We start from the raw sequence: 24,216 nt of genomic DNA, 5'->3' as shown, positions 1-24,216 counted from the left end.
GAACTGAGCTGGACGATGACATCACTGTTTTCTCCAGAGCTGCTGTATAGATAAATTAACTAAATAACTTATGATTTTTACAACGGAAATGAATCAACACTGAACTTACTTGAGCTGGACAATGACACTGTTTTCTTCTAGATCTGCTGTACATCCAAATAACTTTGTTGCATTATTTTCCTGTTATCACTGTAAAGCTGCTTTGAAACAATCCGTTTTGTATAAAGTGTTGTTAAAAATAAATGTGACTTGTCTTGACTTGACAAATATTGTCATTCCGCCCATCCCTAATATCATGTACATCATTCTAGTTTTAAACATTTTTATTTTCAACTAATCGATTACGTCAACTACAAAATTACTCAATGCCTTACGACATAATCTGTCCATGTATGTTAAAACCTGTACCATAAGAACTAACAACTTGTTCCCCTTCCCTGTGATGAAGCCTCTCTACTTCAGAGAATTCAAAATGTTACCGTGTTGCTCTAAATAGCCACATTGAGTGACCCCAGTCTGTCTGTTTTCTCACAGGACCATTTAATAACCAGGAGATGTCTGAGTGGTTTCAGGCGGGCTATTTCACCATGACCTTGCAGGTGAAGCGAGGATGTGACGAGATGTTCCAGCCCCTGGGAGAGATGATGAAGTTGTGGGGGCGAGTGCCCTTTACACCCGGCCCCCCACTGCCTCCTGTACTGGTAATAAGAGACTTGCTTATCTGTGAGAAATGCCAGACCCAAGACGACTTCCCCTGTTGTTCAGCATGTGTGTGTTTGTCTGTATATAGGGAGATGCAGATCAAGAGAGGATAAAGAGACAACAGGAGATGAATGCTCTAAATATGTATCAGATGCAGCAGCTGCAATATCAGTACTTACTCAGGTATGTCATTTTTTGCAGCACAAACAGAATTGCTAGAGAGAACATCAAAAACAAATTACTACTAATTACTATTAATTAACTTAATTTCACTCTTCTGTTGTCCGTTGTTAGGAAAAAAACGGGTAGTTCTGCCATAAACTCACACCATTTGTTGAATCAATGTTATTTTCAGCCCAGTTTTATTTTTAAATGAAATTAATTCCTGTTGTTGCAAAGCTGAATTTTCAGCATCATTACTCCAGTCTTCACTGTCACATGATTCTTCAGAAATCATTCTAATATGCTGATTTGCTGCTTGAGAAACATTTCTTATCAATGTAGAAAACAATTGGAATAGAAAATTCAAAGAACAGCATTTAGATCAAATCAAAATCATTATGTCTAACATGCAAACACATTATTATTATTTTTTTTATGCCATTAAATGAAGACTCTCTCTTGTCCTCTAGGCAACAGTATGCTCTGGCTCAGCAGAAAGTTTTAAACTCTGCTCCTCCTCTACAACAGCAGCAGCTTAATCTCCTTCTCCATCAGGCGCTCAAGATCAGGTGAGATTAATTTACTTCTGTTTTCAGCTAACTTGTCAGAATTACACCTTTCATCAGGGCAAACAGAGGGCATATTAATGTAAAGCGTGGGTGGTGTGATGCACTGCATTGGTATTGTGGTTGAGCATCTGTGACACTATCTCACATTTTGATTTGTGTGCACCTGCAGAACGCCAGAACCTCAACAGAGCCTCTTACCTCCCGTCACACGTTCCATGTCCGTTCCAGACTCGGGATCTGTTTGGGAAATGCAGAACTCTTCCACTCAGGCATCCTGTTCTCCAAACATGCAGCCCACCACTCCCAGCAGTACGTCAACACCGAGATCTGCTCTGCCAAGCAATAAGTTCAGCACAAGGGCATGTTTAGAACTGGAACTTTTTCCTAGTGTAGAATATGTTGAGGCAAATTTTTTGAAAATCTTGATCCATTTCCACCCCACATACTTGAACAGAGTCAGTTTATGCCTTTTGTTTGTCTCCCTTCAAACTTTTAGATGTTAGTTATTCACCTCACCTTGTTTGTTGTCTTGAACTCCTCAAATCATTAGATCAGCAGTTGAGTCAGAGTGTCACAGTAGCTTTAAATGGAAAAAAAGTGCTGCAGCCTTCCTGCAGCTCTTATGTCTGGTGTGCTTGTTTTCTACTCTCACTTACAGTAACACACCACTCATTTCGTTTTTTGATATGACTCATCCTCATCTCGTGGTATATAGCTCTGTTGCTAGTGATTTGACTCAGCTGAATGAGATGCCACTTAAGCAGAACAGAAACGTGTGGCATTTGACAGTTGTTTTTGCTTTGAAGTGGAGTAGTGGCTTCTGCTATTATATATTGTCTTTACATTCACAGTGTTCATGCCCTTTACTACTACAGTAGCATTAAACTCCATATTTGGTATATCATTAACTTTTATTCCATGATGTCTATAAATTTAGAGTATCAAAATTGGTTAAACAGATAAGACTCATAATTAAGTTTGTATATATGCTGATCTCTAACAGTCATATTGAGAAATGATATGCTTATTCTAAGTCTGTTTGTGTTTTTTAGCATGGGAAGGGAGTAGCGTATGGGATCTGCCACTAGACTCCATGCCTCAAGCGTCTTCCCTTGAACAGATTCAGCTGGAGAAAGCCAAAGCTTTGAAGGTGAGAAAGATATGAGTAGATATTTTGTGACTTAAAATAAAGGATACCGTGGGACTGATACAAGGGTCTCATTTTGTAAATTTAATATTATTTTTTAATGGTCTTTTCTGCTCTAAAGCTTGAGATGGAGAGACGGGATGCAGAGCTTCGGGCAAAAAGGGAAGAGGAGGAGAGGAAGCGACTGGAAGAGGCGCTCGCGCGTGCTAGACAAGAGGAGGAGCGGAAACGTTTGGAGGAAGAAGAGCTGGCACGGCGTAAACAGGTCAGGAGAGAAGGGAAATTATGCAATGATTAGTGCTGAGATTCAAAAACAAAGCTCTGCATTTAAAACAAATATGAAACGAAGGTGTTGAATGAGAGCATTTTTGCTTTAAGTATGAGTTTCTCGTACATGTTCACATGACACTGTTGATTGTTGTTCAAGCCTAAACACTGTTCTTTATGTGCTTTCATTAAAAAAGTATATAGCACATTGACGTTCACACAACTAAACTTGTGAGTGATTTTTGGTTTATATATTAGAGTTGGGAATCTTTTGGAATGTCACAATCTGATTCTAAATTGATTCTCGATAGATTTGATTCTAAACTTTGAATTTTATTTTAAAGTGAAAAGGTAATGAAATAATTTGTTTCATTTAAAGGAGTAGTTCAACCAAAAATGAAGGAAACGTGCCAAGGGTGTGTCCCCAATTTAATTAATATTAAATATAACTTATAAATGTAATTAAACTTTAAAGTTTTGTTGAATTATTATTTTTCAATCTCATATTATGGTTTTACTTCATCTATCAATTTAAATATTTTATATTGAACTTTTATTCATAATAAATCACATTTCCTGCCTTTTAATTTTGTTGGATATTGGTAATCCTAGTTATACTGTTTATATTTGTCCCTCTCGTACAGATTTGCCATGCCTGCTTATTCGTTTTTAAGGGGCTTGTTTTGCTTTTTGTTTGGACTGTTAAACAGACAGTAAACTAATGAAGACAGAGAATGGGAGCGCTGTGTTCTCAGGCGCTGGGGTTCTCAGCACCATCAAAATAAGTCTCGCTTCCGACACATCGGCCAAACATAACTTGTTGGCTGATGCCTACCGTATATTTTAAAAATGCCAAATATCGGCCTTAGCATTATATCAATCGACCACCAGTCGGGAGTTATTTCATAAAGTGGTTATCAGCTGGTTCCATTAAGTGGCTGATCGTTTGGAGTTATAATATATATAAAATACGCACTCTGTCTTCTGTAGGAGGAGGCTCTCCAGAGGCAGCGGGAGCAGGAGGCGGCACAGCGACGGCAGAAAGAGGAGGAGGAAAGGTTAGCTCAGGAGGAGGCACTCCGCCGGCTGGAGGAAAGGAGGAGGGAAGAGGAAGAGAGGAGACAAAGGGAAGAATTCCTCCGCAAACAGGTAAGACTTGTGTATGAACATTTATTATAAAATGGACCCAAAATCGAATGTTCAAAGCTTTTGTAAAATAGCAGTTGTTGGGTCATTACCAATATCTAATGGCGTTTTTCCATTACCAGTACCAGCTCGCCTCGCCTCGCCTCATCTCGGCTCGCTTTTCGCTCCGTTTTCCATTGCAGATAGTACCTCCACAATAGTACCTGGTCGTCATAGCGACGCCGCAGGAAACTGCCGTGACTTTAAAGCTTCTACGCGACACACACCCACTACCCACACACACAGGACAATGGAGGAAATCGAGTGTATGCTGTTTTTGGATGTTTTTGTTTTTGCTGTTTTTTATTCAGGATACTCCGTCTGGCGCGTGCAATGATGACGCAGTGAATAGTGACGATTCTCTCTGACCAATCAGCAGTCTGCCGTGTTTTCACGTCACATTTTAGTACTGCCTCAGCTCGCTTAGTACCTCGCTGGAGGTGGTACGAAAAAAAGTACCTGGAAGCGGGTACAGGTACAACTTTTACACAGTGGAAAACCAAACAAAGGCGAGCCGAGGCGAGCTGGTACTGTGTAGTGGAAAAGCCCCATTAGTTAGGTGTAAAGGATCATTTAGGCCAGTAGTTTTTAAAATTGATATATTGAATGAACAGATGAACTGTACAACATTTACAAAAAGGTCTTAATATGTAACTTAATTTATGCCTTAGGGCTGGGAGAAAAAAATCTATTCACCTAGCTATCACAATTTTTTTATTCCAGAATAGATATTTATATGCTTTATATTTATATTATATTTATATAAGATAATAGATATGCTTTATTTTTGTCCTTGCTTATATATGAGGTTGACAGAAGTTAGCCACAGAGGATGAAATGTCGTTATCTATGAGTGTTGAGTAACATAATATCCCTTTCAAGTGGACGCGTGGAAGAGACGTGAGACTGAAAGCACTGTAAAGCCCTCTCTCTACTCATATGCTGAGAGAGATAAGACAATAGAGCTGCACGATTCATCTTTAAAAGACTGTGATCTTGATTCAAACACCCACACCATCTTTAAATTTGTCTGTCTATTCAACTTGGACAAAATCATATCGCAACATTCTAATCTGTGTTGCTGCTGACCCAGATAGAGTTGTCATGAAACAGCTTCAACCTCATAAATGATCATAGAAGTACTTGGATAAGTTTAAAGTTCAAATATGAACACTGATGCTACGATAGCGATCAAAATCAACTTTTGATAGAAACTTGGTGCTTAAAATAACGCATTTATCTATTAAATTGTTTCGCCACTAAGTGGCGACAAGTGACTGTTACATTTTTTATTTGTTATTGAATCATTTATTCAAGAGAATGTAGTACTGTATGATGCTCCTTTGTAAAATATTATAAATCTTATACATCATGTATAAGTGTATGATTTCACTTTTCCTGATGGTCTAGTGTTAAAAAAAAATTTGATTGCATTATCGAATCACAATACTTGTAGAATCGCAATTCTTAAAAAAATCGCAATACGTATCATATCGGCACCCAAGTATCGTGATAGTATCGAATCAGGAGATAGGTGTGTCGTCCCAGCCCTACTATGCCTACTATTTTTACTGTCTGTTAAGGATCTGCCCAAAGCCTAATTCCAAATTCGGAAAGGCATGGAAAATAAATAACGCATTCTACGGAGCCCCTAAGGGGACATGGTTAGGCTTGCTGCGGAAGTCGGTTACATTACAGTACATCAGATTTCACTTATCACGGGAAGAGAGTAAGGAGAGATGACTGACAGGGCGATGTTGGAGGATTTGGTGCGCAACAGATCCTGAGCGTCATTGACAAATATCATATCTTGTAAAATGTGTGGTCAGTACCGCCGCTCCTTATACACAGTACGCGTGATTGCGAATCGTAAAGTGCAAGTTTTGCAAAGCGAGCGCATTCAAAAACTATTTCAATACCCTGCTTATTGATAGCTGTGCCCTGATGCCTGCAAATTATATACAATATAACTATCAAACTATATAATTGCGACAGAATGCAAAAGCATTGAAATATATATTTCCATCACCATGTCTCTTAAGGAGCTCCGTAGAATGCATCATTTTCTGAACATAGTATTTGGCTTCGAGCACATCTTTAAAGTGGATTTTTGCAAGCAAATCAATGACTTCGGTTTTGATGATATTTTAGAAAAGCTTTTTGTCTGAGCTAAGATCAGCCATTAACCATGGTACAATCATTAATGCATGGCTGTCTGCCACAAATGACTTAGTTCTTCTGAGTTTGGTTAGATTGGCAGCAGGGCCGGTTCTAGACATTAGGAGGCCCTAGGCAAAATTCATGTTGGAGGCCCCCCACCCCCAATAAAAAAACACTTGAAACAAATATGATTCCTAACCTTTTTATTTATACAACATTTAATTTTAAAAGCAGTATATTTTTACTTACACAGTACATAAGTTTGGACACATTACTATTTTTAATGTTTTTGAAAGAAGTCTCTTATGCTCATTAAGCCTGGATTTATTTGATCAAAAATACAGAAAAATAATATAGTGAAATATTATTAAAATTTAAAATAATGGTTTTCTATTTTACTATACTTTATATTTCTGTGATGCAAAGCTGAATTTAGTGTCACATGATCCTTCAGAAAACTTTATAATATTCAGATTTATTATCAAATGCTAGAAATGGTGCTTAAAGGAGAAGTTCACTTTTAAAATTCTGTCATCATATACTCACCCTCATGTTGTTTCAAACCTGTATAAATTTCTTTCTTCTGCTGAACACAAAGGAAGATATTTAGAAGAATGTCAGTAACCAGACAGTTTTTGGGTCCCATTGACTTCCATAGTAGGAAAAAAATATACTATGGAAGTCAATGGGACCCAAAAACTGTCTGGTTACTGACATTCTTCTAAATATCTTCCTTTGTGTTCAGCAGAAGAAAGAAATTTATACAGGTTTGAAACAACATGAGGGTGAGTAAATGATGACAGAATTTTCATTTTAAAAGTGAACTTCTCCTTTAATATTTATTTTATAACCTGTGATACTTTTTTTCAGGATTTTTGGTTATTAAAAAGTTGTTTTAAAAAAGTCTTCACTATCTCTTTTTATATATTTAACACATCCTTGCTGAATATTCCTGTTTTTTTTCTGTATTTTTGATCAAATAAATGCAGGCTTGTAGAGCATAATAATAAACTTCTTTCAAAAACATTAAAAATAGTAATGGGTCCAGACTTTTACCGGTACTGTATGTAATCAAACTTTATCTAAGGTAATCTCTTTTTTGTTTAATGAAGATGTTATTGTTGTTGTTGTTATTTTGCTGTTTTATTCAATTTATTCACAGTTCCAGAATCCCACTTCAGTAGATGAGCATAAGTGCTTTTATATTGCATTGCTACCTTAAATATGCTATACACAAATCAAGTGGAAGAGAAAGACACGATCGCTACTGAGCAGAAAAAAATATATAAACTGATATTATTGGCGTAATGTCAGGGTATAATCTAATCATCAGCAGAATTTAGAAGATAGACCCATAGATATGAGATCCTTTATTTGAAACATTTAAAAATGTTGTAGTGTGTTGGCTTGACGTAATACAGACGTCTTGTCTTTTAATTTTGTAGCTTTTTTACTAGTCAGCTCCCGACGCGATGTTATTCATTGTACGCGCAAATTCAAAGCGTCGCGTCTGGGCACGTTAATGACGCTCGCGCTCTTTTAAACTCGTAATAAAGCGGTGAATGATTTTTCCAGAAATGACGCTGATCTACAGTACAAGTTTATATTTAGAATACATTGCAATCACTCCAAAATAGATGACGACAACTCACACACCTGCATTATGAGCTGTGCTTCTTTGTGTGCTTATTAGGCTTTTGCCTCGCAGCACCTGATGGATGCGTTCGTTACATATACTTTCAGAAGCCGGCACCCGCTTTGTAACGGACACATTCATTGGTTTAACTGCAGTAATGTAACAGTCTATGGTTAAGATAAACATCGTAACTATTTTTAGTTAATTAATAAATATTGAAATAAATTGTAGATAGGACATTGGACATTTTTTTTTTTTTTTTTTTTTTTTGTCCCTCTGTCTGGGCCCCATCCCGCCAATCGGGCCCTAGGCACGTGCCTAGTTTGCCTTTGCGTTAATCCGGCTCTGATTGGCAGTATTAGCTGAGATGACATTTAGTGTGGTTTAGTGCTGTTATTGATCTTTTTGATCTAATTATTTTTGTTCCAGCAGGAAGAGGAGCGGAGGAAACAGGAAGAACTGGAAGCTCAGAAGCGGCGTGAGGAAGAGAAGAGGCTAGAAGAGGAGGCGGCGGCATTGGCAAGGCAACAGCTGGAGGAGCAGAAGAGGAGAGAGCAGGAGGCGCTGAGACAGCAGGAGCTACAGAGACAGAGGCAGCAGCAGCAGGAGGCTCTCCGTCGACTGCAGCAGCAGCAGCAACAACAGCAGCTCGCACAGATGAAGGTGAAAAATCCTGTGGAGCAGATATTTATTAGTCTTTGTACTAGTCTCACTTCCTGAGAAGATTTCATTTTTATATAGTTTGGTAGATAATCCATTATTCAGGGAAGTGATTCTTCCGTATTTATTTGGATTTTTTGGGCCTATGTGAATTGAGAACATAGCATTTCCCCCCTCAGATTTAAGCAAATACATTTGAAATGCATGTATACCACTCATCAACCATTTTCCCAAATTTGTTTGTAAATCTTTCTCCCTGTGGTGTTCTGCTAAAATAAAGAATTGAAGATGGCCATAAATATTATTATTGTAAGTTTACATTTTTTTTAAATACAAATATTATAATAAAAAATATTATAATTAATGTATTTACAGCTCAATAGTTATTACAATATTTAGACATTTGTTTTGTTTAATTTTTATACTTTAAATAACATGATTTTGAGTATTTATAAGCAAAATTGTAAATATATAATTATTATTATAAAAAATATAATAGTAATTAAAAATAACTATTAATATTACATTTTTACAGTGCAATAGGATTATTGCAATTGCAATATAATAGATTTATTTAATCATTGAAATTATCAATGTGAGGAATTATACAATTATAATTTATACAATATAACAATTTATTAAATTATAAAAAATATTATAAACATATAATAATTAGTGAAGTGTTATTATATTGCATAGTTACGAATGAGGAAAAACAGGTTTTCCTTTTTGGAGCTTTGATCACATGCCTGATTATTTTACAAAATGGAATTTATGACGGTAACTTGGTTTGTACATTACCTGAAAACTGTTTTTTTGTTTGTTTGTTTGTTTGACTGACCCAGTTATTGTATTATTAATTAAATTTTTTTCATGTCTATGTTCCCAGCTCCCTTCATCCTCCAAGTGGGGCCAGCAGTCGACCACAGCAAACACTCTCTCACAGTCTCAGAATGCCCTGTCGCTTGCTGAGATCCAGAAACTGGAGGAGGAAAGAGAACAACAAGCACGAGAGGAGGTATGCCAGGGATTCTTCCCCAACTCAAGCTTTCTCATGTGACCAAGCTTTCAACAGATTCCCATGTGACCAAGCAAGAGGCAAAAACCATTACATAGAGATCATCTTTTTTCTCATTGATCTGTTTTGTTTTTTCCTGCAGCAAAGACGACAACAACAGGAGCTCCAGAGGGCCCAGCAGCAGCAGCAACCTCAGGCGAAGCTCTCGGGTTGGGGCAGCGTGGCCAAGCAGCCAGAGGCCACCAAGTCCCTACTGGAGATCCAGAGAGAGGAAGCACAGCAGATGAAACAGCGCAAGGAACAGCAGCAGCAACAACAGCAGCAGCAGCAGCAACAACAACAACAACAGCAGGAACAACAACAACAACAACAACAACAGCAGCAGCAGCAGCAGCTGCAACACTCAACCGTCACCCAGCAGAACCGAGTGGTTAGTTTCACACATCCTGATGCAGATACCCACCTTGTTTTTGACGTAAGAGTCTGTTTGTAACTTGAATGTTGGCTTCTGGTTTCACCCACTTCCTTTTATTTTAGCTGTACAACAGAAGTCCTGTTATGCAGCTTGCAGTGTTGCCAACTTAGCGACTTTGTCGCTATTTTTAGCGACTTTTCAGACCCCTTTAGCGACATTTTTTTCAAAAAAGCGACAAATCTAGCGACTTTTTGGACAAACCTCAGTAACCTTCAAATGTTTCCAGTACTGTCCTGCGAGCGCGAGGTCTTGCTTTCTCCCCGCCGTCACTCTCTCTAGCTGCGTCTACCTTGTTCAGTGAATGGCTGAGAGCAGGTGGTGATGATTAAACATTATGATTACATTTCATAAGGCTATGATTTGCAAATTTCAAAGTAAAAATGTGTCAGGCAGTTCGCGAACAATGACAACCATTGTTTTTATGTTTTAATATGTTGTAAGAGTGCGTATTTTATCTTCCTCTGCTGACAGTAGGAAACCATAGACATATAGTTCAGAATAAGAGTCCCGGCTTGTTTTATAATTCAAAAAGTACTGCATTATGCATAAATCTATTTTTAATGGAAATTTATATTTTTGTGTTCCATGATAAACTATCTGAAATGTAATGTAAACTCTTATGGCTTCTCTCTTAGCTGCCCTGTCACAGGAAGGAAAGACTAAGAACATTAAATTCAGTATATACATTTTACTAGTATTGGCACAATAATCCTTTTATTTTATATCAATCAAGCTCTAATTCATATGTATTGACACATACACCAGTTTTTATACATATGCATATATTGACTAAAACAGGTACACATTCAAGTACACAACAGGGAAAACTGCAAGTTTAAAATCCTGTTTAATTAAGTAAAAGAATCTGAGATGCATGATTTATTTTGAGATTGAGTTTGTTCTCTATGGACATAGTGTTGCTTTTTTGTGCAGATCTTAAAGTCTTGCGTTTGATTCTACATTAGTCTAAAATAGATTGCATGGCCTTTCTCCTTCTAGGCCCTCAATACATCAGTGTGGGGTTCTGTCAATAATGTCGGCTCGAACTGGTTGATGGACAGCAGCAGTGTCTGGGGTGATGCTCAGAACTCTAACATTGGCTTCTGGGATGAACCAGTAAAGGAGGCCGCCCCGCCTCAGGCCACACGCAAGAGCCACAATCAGAAAAACAAGGGCAACGCTAACCTCAGGTAAACCACCACCACATATTAATGTCTTTCTATTGCTCTAAAATATGCTATAAAACCTCAGACTTGAGTATGCTAACTAGGTCCAGTGTGCAAAACTGTTTTTTGTGTAATTTCCTTATTGTATTTTGTAAAATAATCTGTTTGTAACAGTAATAGCAGCAGTGCTAAAGCAAGTAAAAAGGTGGAGGAGGAAGAGAAGCTACTGAAACTGTTCCAGGGAGCCAATAAGAACCAGGACAGCTTTATGCAGTGGTGTGAACAGACTCTACACACTCTCAACACAGCCAATAACCTCGATGGTGAGTCACTGACACATACTCCTCTATCACCCTCAACTATCTTGAATATCAGCGTTTGTTTAATGCGCACATGATGCACAGATAATTCTTCACACAAACCACTTCCCTGCCATTTCATCGCTTCTTCTTGGCAGTGTTTTGTTTCTTGGCATTGTATGCACGGAATGCAGCTTCTGACGTTAAAAGGGTCATGTCTTTATTATGCCCTTGTACAAAGTCTTAATTTTGTTTTTGGGGTCTACTAGAATAGGTCCGTCCTTCGGATGAGACGTTAAACCGAGGTCCTGACTCTCTGTGGTCATTAAAAATCCCAAATTTGCCCAGTGGCCTGTCCATCATGGCCTCCTAATCATCCCCATATACTGATTGGCTTCATCACTGTCTCCTCTCCACCAGTAAGCTGGTGTGTGGTGGGCGTTCTGGCGCAATATGGCTGCCATCGCATCATCCAAGTGGATGCTGCACATTGGTGGTGGTTGAGGAGATTCCCCCCTTCTATGTAAAGCGCTTTGAGTGCCGAGAAAAGCGCTATATAAATGTAATGAATTATTATTATTATTATTATTGAGTGTCCAAAAAATTACTTTTCACATATTTTACATTGTATGCTCTGTTTAGTATCTCTATTAAGCCCCTCCTTCCGAAAAATGCAATGTACTCTGATTGGTCGAATGAATCAGTGTGTTGTGATTGGTCATAACACACAACTCAACCACACCTCGCCCCTTTTTTGCGTATGCCCTTGGCAGGAATTATTTAACTGAGGGATATTGTGATGTGTTCTTTTTCATGCTCAAACTGCAACATTTCACACTAAAGAGAGTTGAAAATGTAAAAAAGCATTGCACTGTGAGAACCACCAGTGTGCGTTCAGAAAGTAAATTGCAAAAAAAAAAAGTCATACATAATCTCTTAAAAACGTGTGATTTAAATGACAATTTAGCTTTCTGAAAGTCATCAGTCTTCCACTCTTGCCACAGTTCCCACCTTTGCGTCGTTCCTGAAGGAAGTGGACTCGCCGTACGAGGTGCACGACTACGTGCGAGCCTACCTGGGTGACACTCCACAGGCCAAGGACTTCGCCAAGCAGTTCCTGGAGCGGCGTGCCAAACAGAATGCCAATCAGCAAAAACCTCAGCAGGTCCAGCAGCAAAAACAGCAGGTTCGTTGCACAAGCGTGTGTGTGTGTCTGTGTGTGTCACTGTTCATTTTTACTCTGAATTTTGATTTAGTTTTAGTCAGTCTTTTGACTAAAATGCTATTTAGTTTTAGCCATAGTTTAGTCATCTGATTGTTTTAATTTTAGTCTACTTTTAGTTGCATAAGATTTTAGTCTATTAAATCTACAGGAGATTTAGTTGACTAAAATCTAATGGGTTTGGTTAAATTGTAATGCATTATTTCTCTAAAATAGTTAGATAGTTCTCAAAGAGTTCATTATATGCTCCCTGGAGAAAGAAAAAATATATTAACCGGTTAATATGAATGATATTAAGGTCTGAACATGCAATACAGACACAGATTTAACTGCTGTGACACAACATTTCTTTATTTTTCTTAAAATAAAAATAAAAACACTTGAAGAAAGGAACATATTATTATTATTTTTAATAATATATTCATTGTTTATAGCATTTTGCATACAACATTCTTCATTCTTTCAAGCAGACATATTTTGTATAAATTAAAGGGTCATGAAACCCCCCTCTTTCAGCTCAAGTCTAGCTCACAATCTTTTTGAAAAATGCAACTTAAATGGGCGTGGATGGCTGTGAGAAGAAGGGAGGGGAGTGGGTGTGGTATGGCACGGCAGGGGAGAAGGAAGGGGGGGGGGACTGTCATCGCCAGTGGCCCATGCATATCGACTGTCACTAAAAATCAGTGGTAAAACGTGAGGAAATGCTAGATTTGTTTTATAGCTGGCAAAGTTAAAGTCTAATGAAATACATGGACACCTTATTTTTGTCCTTTCAAAAGTAACTGAATGCCCTGCTACATATATTAGCCTACAGTAATCATAATTATATTTAAAACATATAAATGTACATGTATATGTATAATTATGTCATTATAAAATAAATATTTGTTTATATAGGCTACACACTATAAATGCATATATTTGAAAGTAATACATTTTCCGCTTAACAACAACAAAAAAACGTTCCGTACATAGCCTAGATCTACGCGCCCCCTAAACCCACATAATAAAGATGGACAGTGACATAGAAATTTGCACAAACTAAGCATACGTTCCATACAATTGAGGTATTATCGAAATATCTACATTTTAATAACGAGTGATTAATTAACAAAAGGCATGTAAAACGGTCAGGGTTACATTTTAGACACGCACACACGCACACACACACACACACACACACACACACACACACACACACACACACACACACACCTCTGAAGCGATAGAAAAGTCCTCGGGACTGCATCACTCGCAAGACGCAATCTGCATTGGTGTACAAGGCCGAAGTCCACCATTCTCCAGTTGAATGGTTGCTACACATACATAGTTTAGATGTGTCCGTGGTTGATGGCCAACCAACCGCCCGCAGCCGGAGTCTAGCCAGGGCAGCATCGCGGGGAAAGATGCACTGGAACTTTTGCACCACGAAAACAAGCGCGCGTCCCATCATTGCCTCTCTCATCTACTACGCGATATCACAGTTTGACATGTCTGTCACTGGAAAGTTCCACGTGGTGTCATGAATAATTAAGAGCAAGTGTCTTCTCATTGGATAAGAAAACTCAGTACGTGAATAATTATGAGACACCGATGAGTCATCAAAGTACTATAGTGCTCTGCCACGTCACTGCCTGTGACGTGGACACGATGAAGATTTTAAACCCGGAAGATGAAAATAGCAGAAAAAAACTAAAATTTAACCATTTTCCCCCTACTATTAAATCTAACAGATGCTAACATTGTCTTCAATGGTGTTCAACACACATACCTTTGTTAAAATCTCAGAAAATTTGGTTTAGGGTTTCATGACCCTTTAAATATAGATTAATTCTTATTAAAGTTATTCAGTCAGGAGCATTGAGTGAATTTCTCTTTGTATTTTGATTAACATTAATGACGGACAGCAGCAGGGGCGCTTTAAGGCCGAATGCACAGATCCAATACACTGATACACATCCGAAGTTCTCCCAACTGTTTATCTGTACTTAAGACATAACCTACTGTGTTTATGTGAATACTCGCCAAAACACATTTTGACATAAATTTGTCCGTTCAAGCGAGAAACGACGCAAAAGAGCTCAATTTAGTACTCGTGAACTGTCTGAATTATGTCTGAATGATCTAAATTATGATGACATTATTCGTCAATGAAATAAACACCGGTGTGCATGTGTCAGTTTGCTGCTAAACTCCCTGTGTTTGTGTCTCAGGACTCTGTGTGGGGAATGAGCCAAGTGTCACAGTCAGTCCTGCAACAACAACAACAACAACAACAACAACAGCAACAGCTGCAGCAGCGCTTTGAGACCGTCACTTCCGGCAAGAAGAAGAAGAAACAGAAGATGGTACGGGCTGACCCAAGCCTTCTAGGTGAGTGTCGGTGAAGTCATTCATAAAAAAAACTGTGCTGTCAATTTGAAACTTGATATGATCTGCTGGGAATTTACTCATCAAAAAAGATTGGATTCCTGTGAACTGAAGTTCTTGTGAACTAAAGAACAGAATTTGATTGAGCCACAGAAGAACTCGTTTAATGCACATCTAACCCTGGATTATCCCACTTATTGACCAGTTAAAGCTGTTATTGATGTTTGCATCGCATTCTGCCCACTTTACATCAGACACAAAGATAAAGTAGTGTGTAAATTTACATTAATTTAAGTGAGAAATTGTAGCATTTATTTGAATTGCATTAATAATTCTTAATCTGGCTGGAATTACCTGTATATCAAATGGTATTAATGCACACCTTCCAGCCAATCTGAATAGAGTATTCAGACTGTGTGTGTGTGTGTGTGTGTGTGTGTGTGTGTGTGTGTGTGTGTGTGTGTGTGTGTGTGTGTGTGTGTGTGTGTGTGTGTGTGTGTGTGTGTGTGTGTGTGTGTGTGTGTGTGTGTGTGTGTGTGTGTGTGTGTGTGTGTGTGTGTGTGTGTGTGTGTGTGTGTGTGTGTGTGTGTGTGTGTGTGTGTGTGTGTGTGTGTGTGTGTGTGTGTGTGTGTGTGTGTGTGTGTGTGTGTGAATAGAGAGTTAGTCAAAGCATAGTAAATTGTCCAGATGCATTACAATGATAATTTAGAGGAAGAATTATCATAAAATGAATCCTCTCTAATTTTAGTTATTAATTGTAAAATGAAAATAAATTCTAAATATTTTCTTTATGCAAAATATTATTTTTGTAACTAATATAATGTCTCTGCAGGTTTTTCTGTTAATGCCTCATCTGAGAGACTCAACATGGGTGAGATTGAGACCGTGGAAGACTTTTGAGGCTTGCTGATCAACAGGCTCCCCCTACCGTTCCCTTCTGAACAGCTGCCCTTATTTTCCCCTCAAACTCTCTTTTCTGTTTTTTTTTTCCCCTTCTTTTTGTATCGTCAGTTCTCTGATTTGGAGTAGATTCGGGGCAGCAAGTTTTTCTTCCTCCCTAATCCAGAGGAAACCACAGTTGCAATAACAGCGCTGCCCCACAGCCACGAAAAAAACCCAAAACACAAAGCCCTGAGTAAAGGAAGAGAGAGGCGCCCTGAGTAAAGGAAGAGAGAAGCGCCCTCGCCCTGAGTAAAGGAAGAGAGAGGCGCCCTGAGTAAAGGAAGAGAGAGGCTTGCTTCTGCTGGAAAGGAGTCGATGATTTCAGTGTCCTTCCACTGAGCTGGAGCGTCTGCTCACAATCATGCTCATCTCCCGACTGTTTCTATAAGCGTGAATAGAAGGATTGCAGAGGGAAAAAAATATGTATTATCCCCATTACAATTTCCTTTTTAATTTATTTGTTCCTTCCCTCATTCTTTTCGTTTTTTTTCCATTTTCTTCCCTTTTCTCCTCTTCCGCTTTGCCCCGCCCCCATGTTGATGGACGTCGAAAACAATGTAGGACTCGAGGAAATGTCATCAACAGTGTCCTGTTTTAAGGACATGTTTGAAAGTTCCAGACTTATCCATTTCTTTGTAAAATATTAGGCTGTTTAAAGAATAAACTTTCAATTCTGCATCTGTATTATAATATATGGAAATGATGAACCAGTGGAGTCATACTTTTTTTTTCTTTTTTTTTTATTACAGTACGACAAATAAATGAAAACAGTCTCTTGTGTGGGCTGATCTGCACGCTTTTGCTCCTAATGCACAAAGCAGGGTTGTGCAAAGTCGACTTGCAAATGTTTACACAAGTTGCTATTTACAAATTTGCATGATACAGATCCCACATTTATGGAAAACCTGGACATTTCAGGGAATTTTAAAGTTGTGATTTCCAGGCTTGGCTCTCAAGTATTTAATTGGCTATCAGTACCTCTTTCAAATTACTGATTTTAAAAAAATACATACAGTAGTTCTGAATGACTAAAAAAAACATAAATTCATAGTTCCCCGGTTACATTTTTATCAAGTTTAATTTGTAAAAAAAAAAAAAAAATGACTTCCTAAATTTGACACTTTCTCTTTAGTTTATTTTTCCATATTGGTTGATGAGCCTCAAGCCGAGATTAAGCCTAATCCTGGAATTGTTTCCTAAATAACCACAGGAAATGTTTATTTTAGAGCATCATTATTTAAAAACAGAATAAATGTTAAAATGCACATTTAAAAAAAAAGAGTATACCTATACAAGTAACAAACTGTATTGTTAATATGAAAGTTGAATCTGTAACCATGCTCTCCTAACAAGAGTTCATATTTGTAGCTTATAAACAGTCGTCCCACCATTGAAAGGACAGTTTTGTACTGTGAATGTGATTTTTGTTTGTTTTTACAAACCCTGAGAACAGACTTAATTGTTATAAATTATTACTTTATTATCAATTGACATACTGTAGGTTCTGGTTACAAAAGATAACTTATATTTAATGTGAAATATTCCTTAAATTAGTTCCCTGAGATGCATAAAGCAGGCAAAATCAATGAGTGGTTTTTCCACAGTGTCGTGTGCAGAAAATGAAACCCTTCAGAAACTGTTCAGTGTTGGAGCAGTTTGTGTTTATGGAAGGGAACTCGGCATCTAAGAATAATATTGATATGTACCATATACTCAGTTCATGTCTTCATAACATAACATCAGTAGAAGAGTTTGATGGCAGGGTGAAAAAAAGCCTAGCAGGAAAAACTTTTCAGATTTTTAAAAAGCAAAAAGTTATGAGGCCTATGCAAGCTCTTCAGCCTTGCCTGTATTTATGAATTGCTAAATCTAAATGTATATTTAGCAACAGCTGCTACAAAATAATATTAAAGACACCGTTTGTAATGAAAACATTTTATTAAGCAAATTCACAAGATGACGCAAAGTGAAGAGGTCTGTTTCATGTCATAGCCAACCTGATCTCACAAGAACATGTAACTCTTATATGAGGTGATGATTTCGTATGAATTTGTATGATGTAAATCATACAAAAATGAAAGACTTTTAGAAAAAGGTAGCACTTTATGTTTCAGTCCTAGTCCTCATACTGTACTTATCACAGTAATTACAATAACTGGGTAATAACTAGGTACTAACCATGAACCTAAACTTAATAACCTCTGTAGTTACATGGGAAAAAATATATATGATCACTAAGTTTTTTTGTTTTTTTTTACATTGCTTTAACTCCAAAAAAAAAAAAAAAGCTATTTTCAACTCTATGTTAAACAAGATTTAACCTGTTTTAAGTTGAATGGGATTTAAGTTGAATTAACTATTACCCAGTATTTGCTTAGGTAAGTACACTGCTAGTAAGGCCTACATGTACTGTAAAATAAAGTGCATCCAAACATAAGTATGTAAGTGTACTCCTATAACCGTCACTGGGAAGTAACCGGATCGCATGCAAATGTATGAATGAGATTGTACGAATCCATACGAATTAGCCACCAATTCACCAAAACGTAAAATAGTTACGACTTTCCATGAGATTGTTGGTCCCGCTGTTAATATATTGTTTTTTCAGCACCAGCACTTTGTAATAACTGATTATAATAACTATAGTACATGTTGCATTATTCAAAATACAGTTCTTGAGCCTGTAAAACGTATAGTATTTTATTTTGGTCACACTTCTCATTATTAACTAATTATTAACTATGACTTTTGCCTCAGTAAACTCCTAATTATTGATTATTAATAGTTTGTAGTTAAGTTTAGGTATTAAGGGATGTAGAATATGGTCATGCATAATAAGGCATTAACATGTGCTTTAAAAGTACTAATAAACAGCCAATATCATAGTAATATGCATGCTTATAAACTAGTTGAGTGAGAATTGGACCCTAAACTAAAGAGTTACCTTTTTTGTCAGTATTTCACCATTACGTAAATTGTCCCTAATTATGAATCATGCCAACATAATCGAACTGAATCATGATCAAACTTCAGATTTCATGATGCCTCCCACAGTTTGATGTAATGCAGTCGAATTGTCATCGCTTCTACCGACTGCGAGATCCATCTCTATGATCCTAAATCCCACAGAAAAGTAGCGTGGGACACGAGGGCCGTCATCGTCGTGCTGCAGGAGTGGAAAAGACTGGCTTTGAAGAAGGTGGGCAGTTACCAGAAGAGTTGACAAAAGTCTGCACTGTCCATACAGAGTCCTCCCACCTAAACCCAGCTTACCCCTACATCTCTCACTCGGTCTCTCACTTGCTCTCTGTGTTCTTTCATTAACGCACCAGTCTAGGAGCGGAGAACCGAAGTGTCCGATCAGGAACCATGGGCCTCGGCAGCAGAAGTTCCAGTGGTTTATCTCGGCTCGCCTTCATCACCGCTCTGGCGTTCTGCATGGCTTTTGTGCGGACAGGTAACATCACCATCTTCCCATCTAATCAGTGATATTCTCATAAATGTGTTGACTTATTGGGAAAGGTTAATAGGGTTTTTAATAAGCGGGTAATTCTGATTGGTTGGGTGATATGAGTGTTGAATTTTGAACACTTGAAGTGTAGATGAGTGTCTTTCTGAGCTCATCTTGATGAAGGTTCAGAATTACTTCATCTCTGAAATCTCTTAATTGTGCGTACGTGTCATTTTCGCCATGTTGACCCTCTTGGTTTTGCAAGGCCCCTTTCCAGTAGCATGAAAGTGAGACCTTCAAAACTAAATAGCAGAAACTTTATTTTAATGAACATTTGCTTAACTTGCTAGGATTATTTCCATGGGCAGTAAAATGAAAACAAAAAGGGTTAGTTCATTTATATGTAAAAAAAAAAATGAGTGTTATTGTAAAGCGAACCAAAATAACTGACATTGAAATGTTTCACTGAACCAATCTCAGGGCCGAGTCTTTACAGTGGCGTAAGTGTGCGAGACTCTTGCAGACTGAAACGTCACACTGTCTTCAATGACTCAGACCTTCTCTTTTTCACATCCAGGTGTTGAACCTGATTTTAGTCTTGGGTTCAGTGCGTACATAGACAAAGAGTTCGTTTGTTGGACTCTTGAGGAAAACAAGGCATTTATACATCTGAGCACAAAGTTCATTTGTATAAAAAATTTATTAGAATTGCATTCTTTTTTGACCATCATCTCTAAAATAGGACCTTCCAAATGTTATATTAAAATCACAAACCTGCTCATAAAGTGTGAGAAAATATGTTTAAGAGACTCAGAATTTCCAGCCAGAATACATGATGTAATGCTGTTTTTTTTCTTTCTTTTTTTTCTCATTTTCTAATGTGAACTTGTTTGCATTGATGTCATGGGAGCAAAAATTATTCCAAAAGTCTGGATGATCATGATGTCACTGTCTGTTTGGATACATTTCCAGTACATAACAGAATTTGTGGTGGAGGAACTTATATATAAATATCATTATTTTTGAATAAATTGAATACATTATTAGCTCTGCTGAGCTGTCAATATTGGACTCTGAATTTAGGTGTATAAGAGAACTATTTTGAATGCATGATGCTTCATCTCAACCATAACTATGGCTGTTCATTTGTATTACTTTCAAGTGATTTGCCTTTTTTTTTTTTACTTTTTTTTTTTTTTACTTTTTTTTTTTGGAGAAAAAATATTCATGAAGACGACAAATTCTGTAATACTGAACCTTGTTGACTAGTCCTCATCAAGTCATGTAACCTTCATATAACGCTTTATAAAGTACAGATTGTTTCAAAGCAGTAATAAACAGGAAAATAACAGAATTAATCATGCAAACTTCAAATTTGAGATCTGTAAAGCAGTTCTACAAAGATCATTATTCAGTTCAAGTCAGTTCAGTGTTAAGTTCAATAACTGTGTAAAGTAATTTAAGAAACTAGTTCAATTTAGCTATAAGCTGAGAAGACAATACTGTCATTATTCAGATCAAGTCATCCAACACTGATTCAATTCAGTTGATGTTGATTCAGTAACAGTGCCAATGCTGCTAAATTTATCCATTATGAAACTAATTTGATTGAGCTGTAAAGCAGCTCTACAGAAAACAATAGTGTCATCATCATCCAGCTCAATTCAATTCAGTTCAAGTTTTGTTCACCTTTGAGGTCAAAATCAATGATATTACTAAATACCCAGCTTGAACATTCTCAGAACTTTAGCTAACGTTCTGGCGAGTTATGATCAAATATCTTCCAGTAACCTTAATTGAAGGTTTGTTCAAAGTTATCTAATGTTCTCAAAACGTTAGCACAAAACATTTATATAATATCGTTGTTTTTTTCTGAAACGTTTTAGTTGAACGTTCGTCAAACGTTTTTTAAACGTAACCAGTTTCAGAACGTTCAGAGAACATTTAAACATAACATTCCTATAATGTTTGTAGAATGATAAAAATGGAAATTTTCTGTGACAATCATATAAACAAGAAAACTTTTTTTTAAACAATTTAACTCTTTCCCGGCCATTGGCGGAATTTTCCGTCTTTCCATGTTTTCACTGTTATACTTTTCACTGTTTCCCTGTTATACGGTAGGGGGCGCTAGAGCGCATCTTCTGAAAGAGGACTGAATCTCCTGATCAAAAACACATGCGTTTTAGTCTTTGAAAAAAACACACACGATTTTCTCAGCTTTTTGTACAAAAAGTTGCTTTTTTTTATAAGAAAGAAAGCGTTGATAAGAAAGAAAGAGTGAATGAAGCTATAGAATAAAGCAGGGTTTTTTGTTTAAAAGCAAAAGGGTCTGTTCTTTCTTTTTATATATTGTTCAGATAAAAAAAACTAATCTATGGACCATGACATTTTTGTAAAAAAAATTATTAAAAAAATGCTGGCTGTGGTCGGCAAGTTTTTTAAAAGAAAATGCTGGCGGGGAAAAAAAGAGTTAAAGTTGTAAGTTGTGAATGTTTTCCGAGAACTGAATGGGAACGTTTGCAAAACGTCCTTAGAACACATTTTTGTTAGCTGGGTTTAAAACCTATAGAATGAACATTACTACTGCGTCTCTGTATTCTTTACTGTAGCGGGAGTAAGGTGAGATGAGGACATGGCCACAGGCAACACCCTGGTGGCACACACACTGTAGCGGACCATTGTGTCATTCGCACGCATCTGTCTGTGTGTTGTCATCTCACTGTTGTGTGTTAAAATACAAGAAATGAGACGACGTCCTTGGCCTTGTCCTACTGCCAAATGTTTAAGCAGTACTTAATAAATATTTAAGCAGGCCATGAAGTGACAAACACACAAAAAAAGTGTACTTTTTCAAATCAACAGGTTGTGCATGCTGACGCCGTGCTGCGTGCTTTTCCACAGACTGGCTTCATAAACAAGCTTGTTTAACTGGCAGTACTGGCTGTGTTTAGGCCGTTGGTTCCTCTGCCTCTCTGACCACACAAGTGCCTGTTTGTACCCTCGAGTGAAGGGCTCATTGATGTATCGCTGGCCTAGAGCCCCGGTGTGCCGTACCTACAGCCGGCTTCAAGTCCAGAGAGTGTGTGTCTCGCTGAGCAAACACACTATTATTAAAAATACTCATACGCTGGCCATCCCCAACTCGCTGACTTCAAATATTAACCTTTTATTTTAAGATTTAGGGTGGAATATGAGCATTTTAGCATGTTTAATGGCATGGAAAGGTGGTATAAGTGGCCGCTACATGTAAATACGTCTATTTTGGAAACCTAATAGGGTTTTCGATGCAAAAATTAGCAATCAATGTGCGTCTTGTTGAGTTAGTTTTGGCCTGTGCCATTGTGTAGTTATTTAAATATATTGGTATTATTACTTTATTTAGTATTCTTACTTGTAGTAGTTATTAGTTATTTAAAGGTTCTTTTATTTATTTATTTATTTATTGTATTCTTGTAGCAATTTATTTATTTAAATATATCAGCCGAGGTTCTTTTTATTTAGTTATTTTTTATTTGTTTATTATTCTTACTTGTAGCTATGATTTAGTTAATTAAATATATCATCAGGTTCTTTTATTTATTTAGAAGTCTTGTAGCTATTTATTTTAATGATCAAAAATAGTTGTACGTTGGCCATCCCCAATTCACTGACTCCAAATATGAACCTTTTATTTTAAGATTTAGGGTGGAATAAGAGCATTTTAGCATGTTTAAGTGTATGGAAAGATGGTAGAAGTTGCCACTGCATGTAAATATCTCTATTTTCGAATTATGCTTTCAATGCACAAATGAGCACAATATGTGTGTCCGCTTGTTTGGGTTAGGTTCAACCCATGCCATTGGGTTGTTCAAGCAGGGTCAGGCTAGATATCCCACTGTTTATCCATCTTCTCTCTGTCTGTCTTTGTCCCTTCATTTTGGGGTCAGAAACTTTGTCCATAAGGTGCCCTTTGGGAGCGGTGGGCAAGCGGTAACATAGGAAATGGGCTTTGTGCTCCGTGAGTATGATGTAAGTGAGAAAAGTCGCATGGCTGTTCCATGCCTGTGGGAGATGTGGAATGTGAGTGAGAGATGTGAGGAGAAGAGTGGAGGAACGCGCAGGACAAGATACCATAGTGAGAAGCGAGTGCTAATCCTCCGTAAAGATGCCCATTGAGTCATACATAATGTGACTCTCATCTATCCATCCATCCATCATACCTATCATCTATCTATCTATCTATCTATCTATCTATCTATCTATCTATCTATCTATCTATCTATCTATCATACTTAATATCCATCCATCCATCTTCATAAAAAATATCTATCTAGTATCTATTCATGCTTGTAAGGTAATATTTAATATTCTAATTTCTAATATTAAGATTCTAATTTAAATATATCATCTTCGGTTATATATATATATATATATATATATATATATATATATATATATATATATATATATATATATATATATATATATATATATGAAGAGTTCAGATGCAAAAGCCTCTAAGTGCCATCTGAAATTTTCTTCTATAATTTGTATCAAGCTCGTTTATTTAAGTTCAGTAATTTAACTTAAAAGGTTAATGAAAATTACCTATGATTTGTCATTTAAGTGAAATTACTGAACTTAAATATACAAGCTTGATAAAAATTATCATTCTAGAAGAAAATTTCAGATGGCACTTAGAGACTTTTGCATCTGAACTCTTCATATATATATATATTTATTTGGTATTCTTACTTGTAGATATCATTGTTATTTATTTCATCCTAGTTGCCTTTTATTTAT

At 37.0% G+C, this 24,216-nt stretch overlaps 2 protein-coding genes across 7 annotated transcripts in view; both read left to right on the top strand.

Annotated features, from left to right (window-relative positions):
- Positions 1-16,687, top strand: part of gigyf2 (GRB10 interacting GYF protein 2) — a 29,632-nt gene extending 12,945 nt beyond the window's left edge. For 2 of the 5 annotated variants that reach the window (XM_082172959.1, XM_082172957.1), the window contains exons 15-29: positions 535-701; positions 791-885; positions 1,335-1,433; positions 1,603-1,742; positions 2,486-2,583; positions 2,702-2,845; positions 3,838-3,996; positions 8,258-8,491; positions 9,378-9,506; positions 9,649-9,936; positions 10,981-11,171; positions 11,322-11,470; positions 12,451-12,632; positions 14,882-15,041; positions 15,871-16,687. In XM_082172959.1, the coding sequence (XP_082029085.1) occupies positions 535-701; positions 791-885; positions 1,335-1,433; positions 1,603-1,742; positions 2,486-2,583; positions 2,702-2,845; positions 3,838-3,996; positions 8,258-8,491; positions 9,378-9,506; positions 9,649-9,936; positions 10,981-11,171; positions 11,322-11,470; positions 12,451-12,632; positions 14,882-15,041; positions 15,871-15,938 (2,303 nt within the window). In that variant the 3' untranslated portion in view covers positions 15,939-16,687. The remainder of the gene's footprint in view (positions 1-534; positions 702-790; positions 886-1,334; positions 1,434-1,602; positions 1,743-2,485; positions 2,584-2,701; positions 2,846-3,837; positions 3,997-8,257; positions 8,492-9,377; positions 9,507-9,648; positions 9,937-10,980; positions 11,172-11,321; positions 11,471-12,450; positions 12,633-14,881; positions 15,042-15,870) is intronic. The other 3 variants (XM_082172958.1, XM_082172960.1, XR_014206759.1) reach the window with 2 other exon arrangements.
- A 132-nt stretch (positions 16,688-16,819) lies between these two features.
- Positions 16,820-24,216, top strand: part of snorc (secondary ossification center associated regulator of chondrocyte maturation) — a 9,480-nt gene continuing 2,083 nt past the window's right edge. The window contains exons 1-2 of one of the 2 annotated variants that reach the window (XM_082173283.1): positions 16,820-19,179; positions 19,313-19,437. In XM_082173283.1, the coding sequence (XP_082029409.1) occupies positions 19,350-19,437 (88 nt within the window). In that variant the 5' untranslated portion in view covers positions 16,820-19,179; positions 19,313-19,349. Of the gene's footprint in view, positions 19,180-19,202; positions 19,438-24,216 lie in introns of those variants that run through there. The other variant, XM_082173284.1, reaches the window with a different exon arrangement.

Source organism: Leuciscus leuciscus (assembly GCF_965113295.1).
Source record: "Leuciscus leuciscus genome assembly, chromosome: 6".
Lineage (NCBI taxonomy): Eukaryota > Metazoa > Chordata > Actinopteri > Cypriniformes > Leuciscidae > Leuciscus > Leuciscus leuciscus.
Note: the sequence above shows the minus strand (reverse complement) of the source record. Positions and strands in the feature narration are given on the sequence as shown.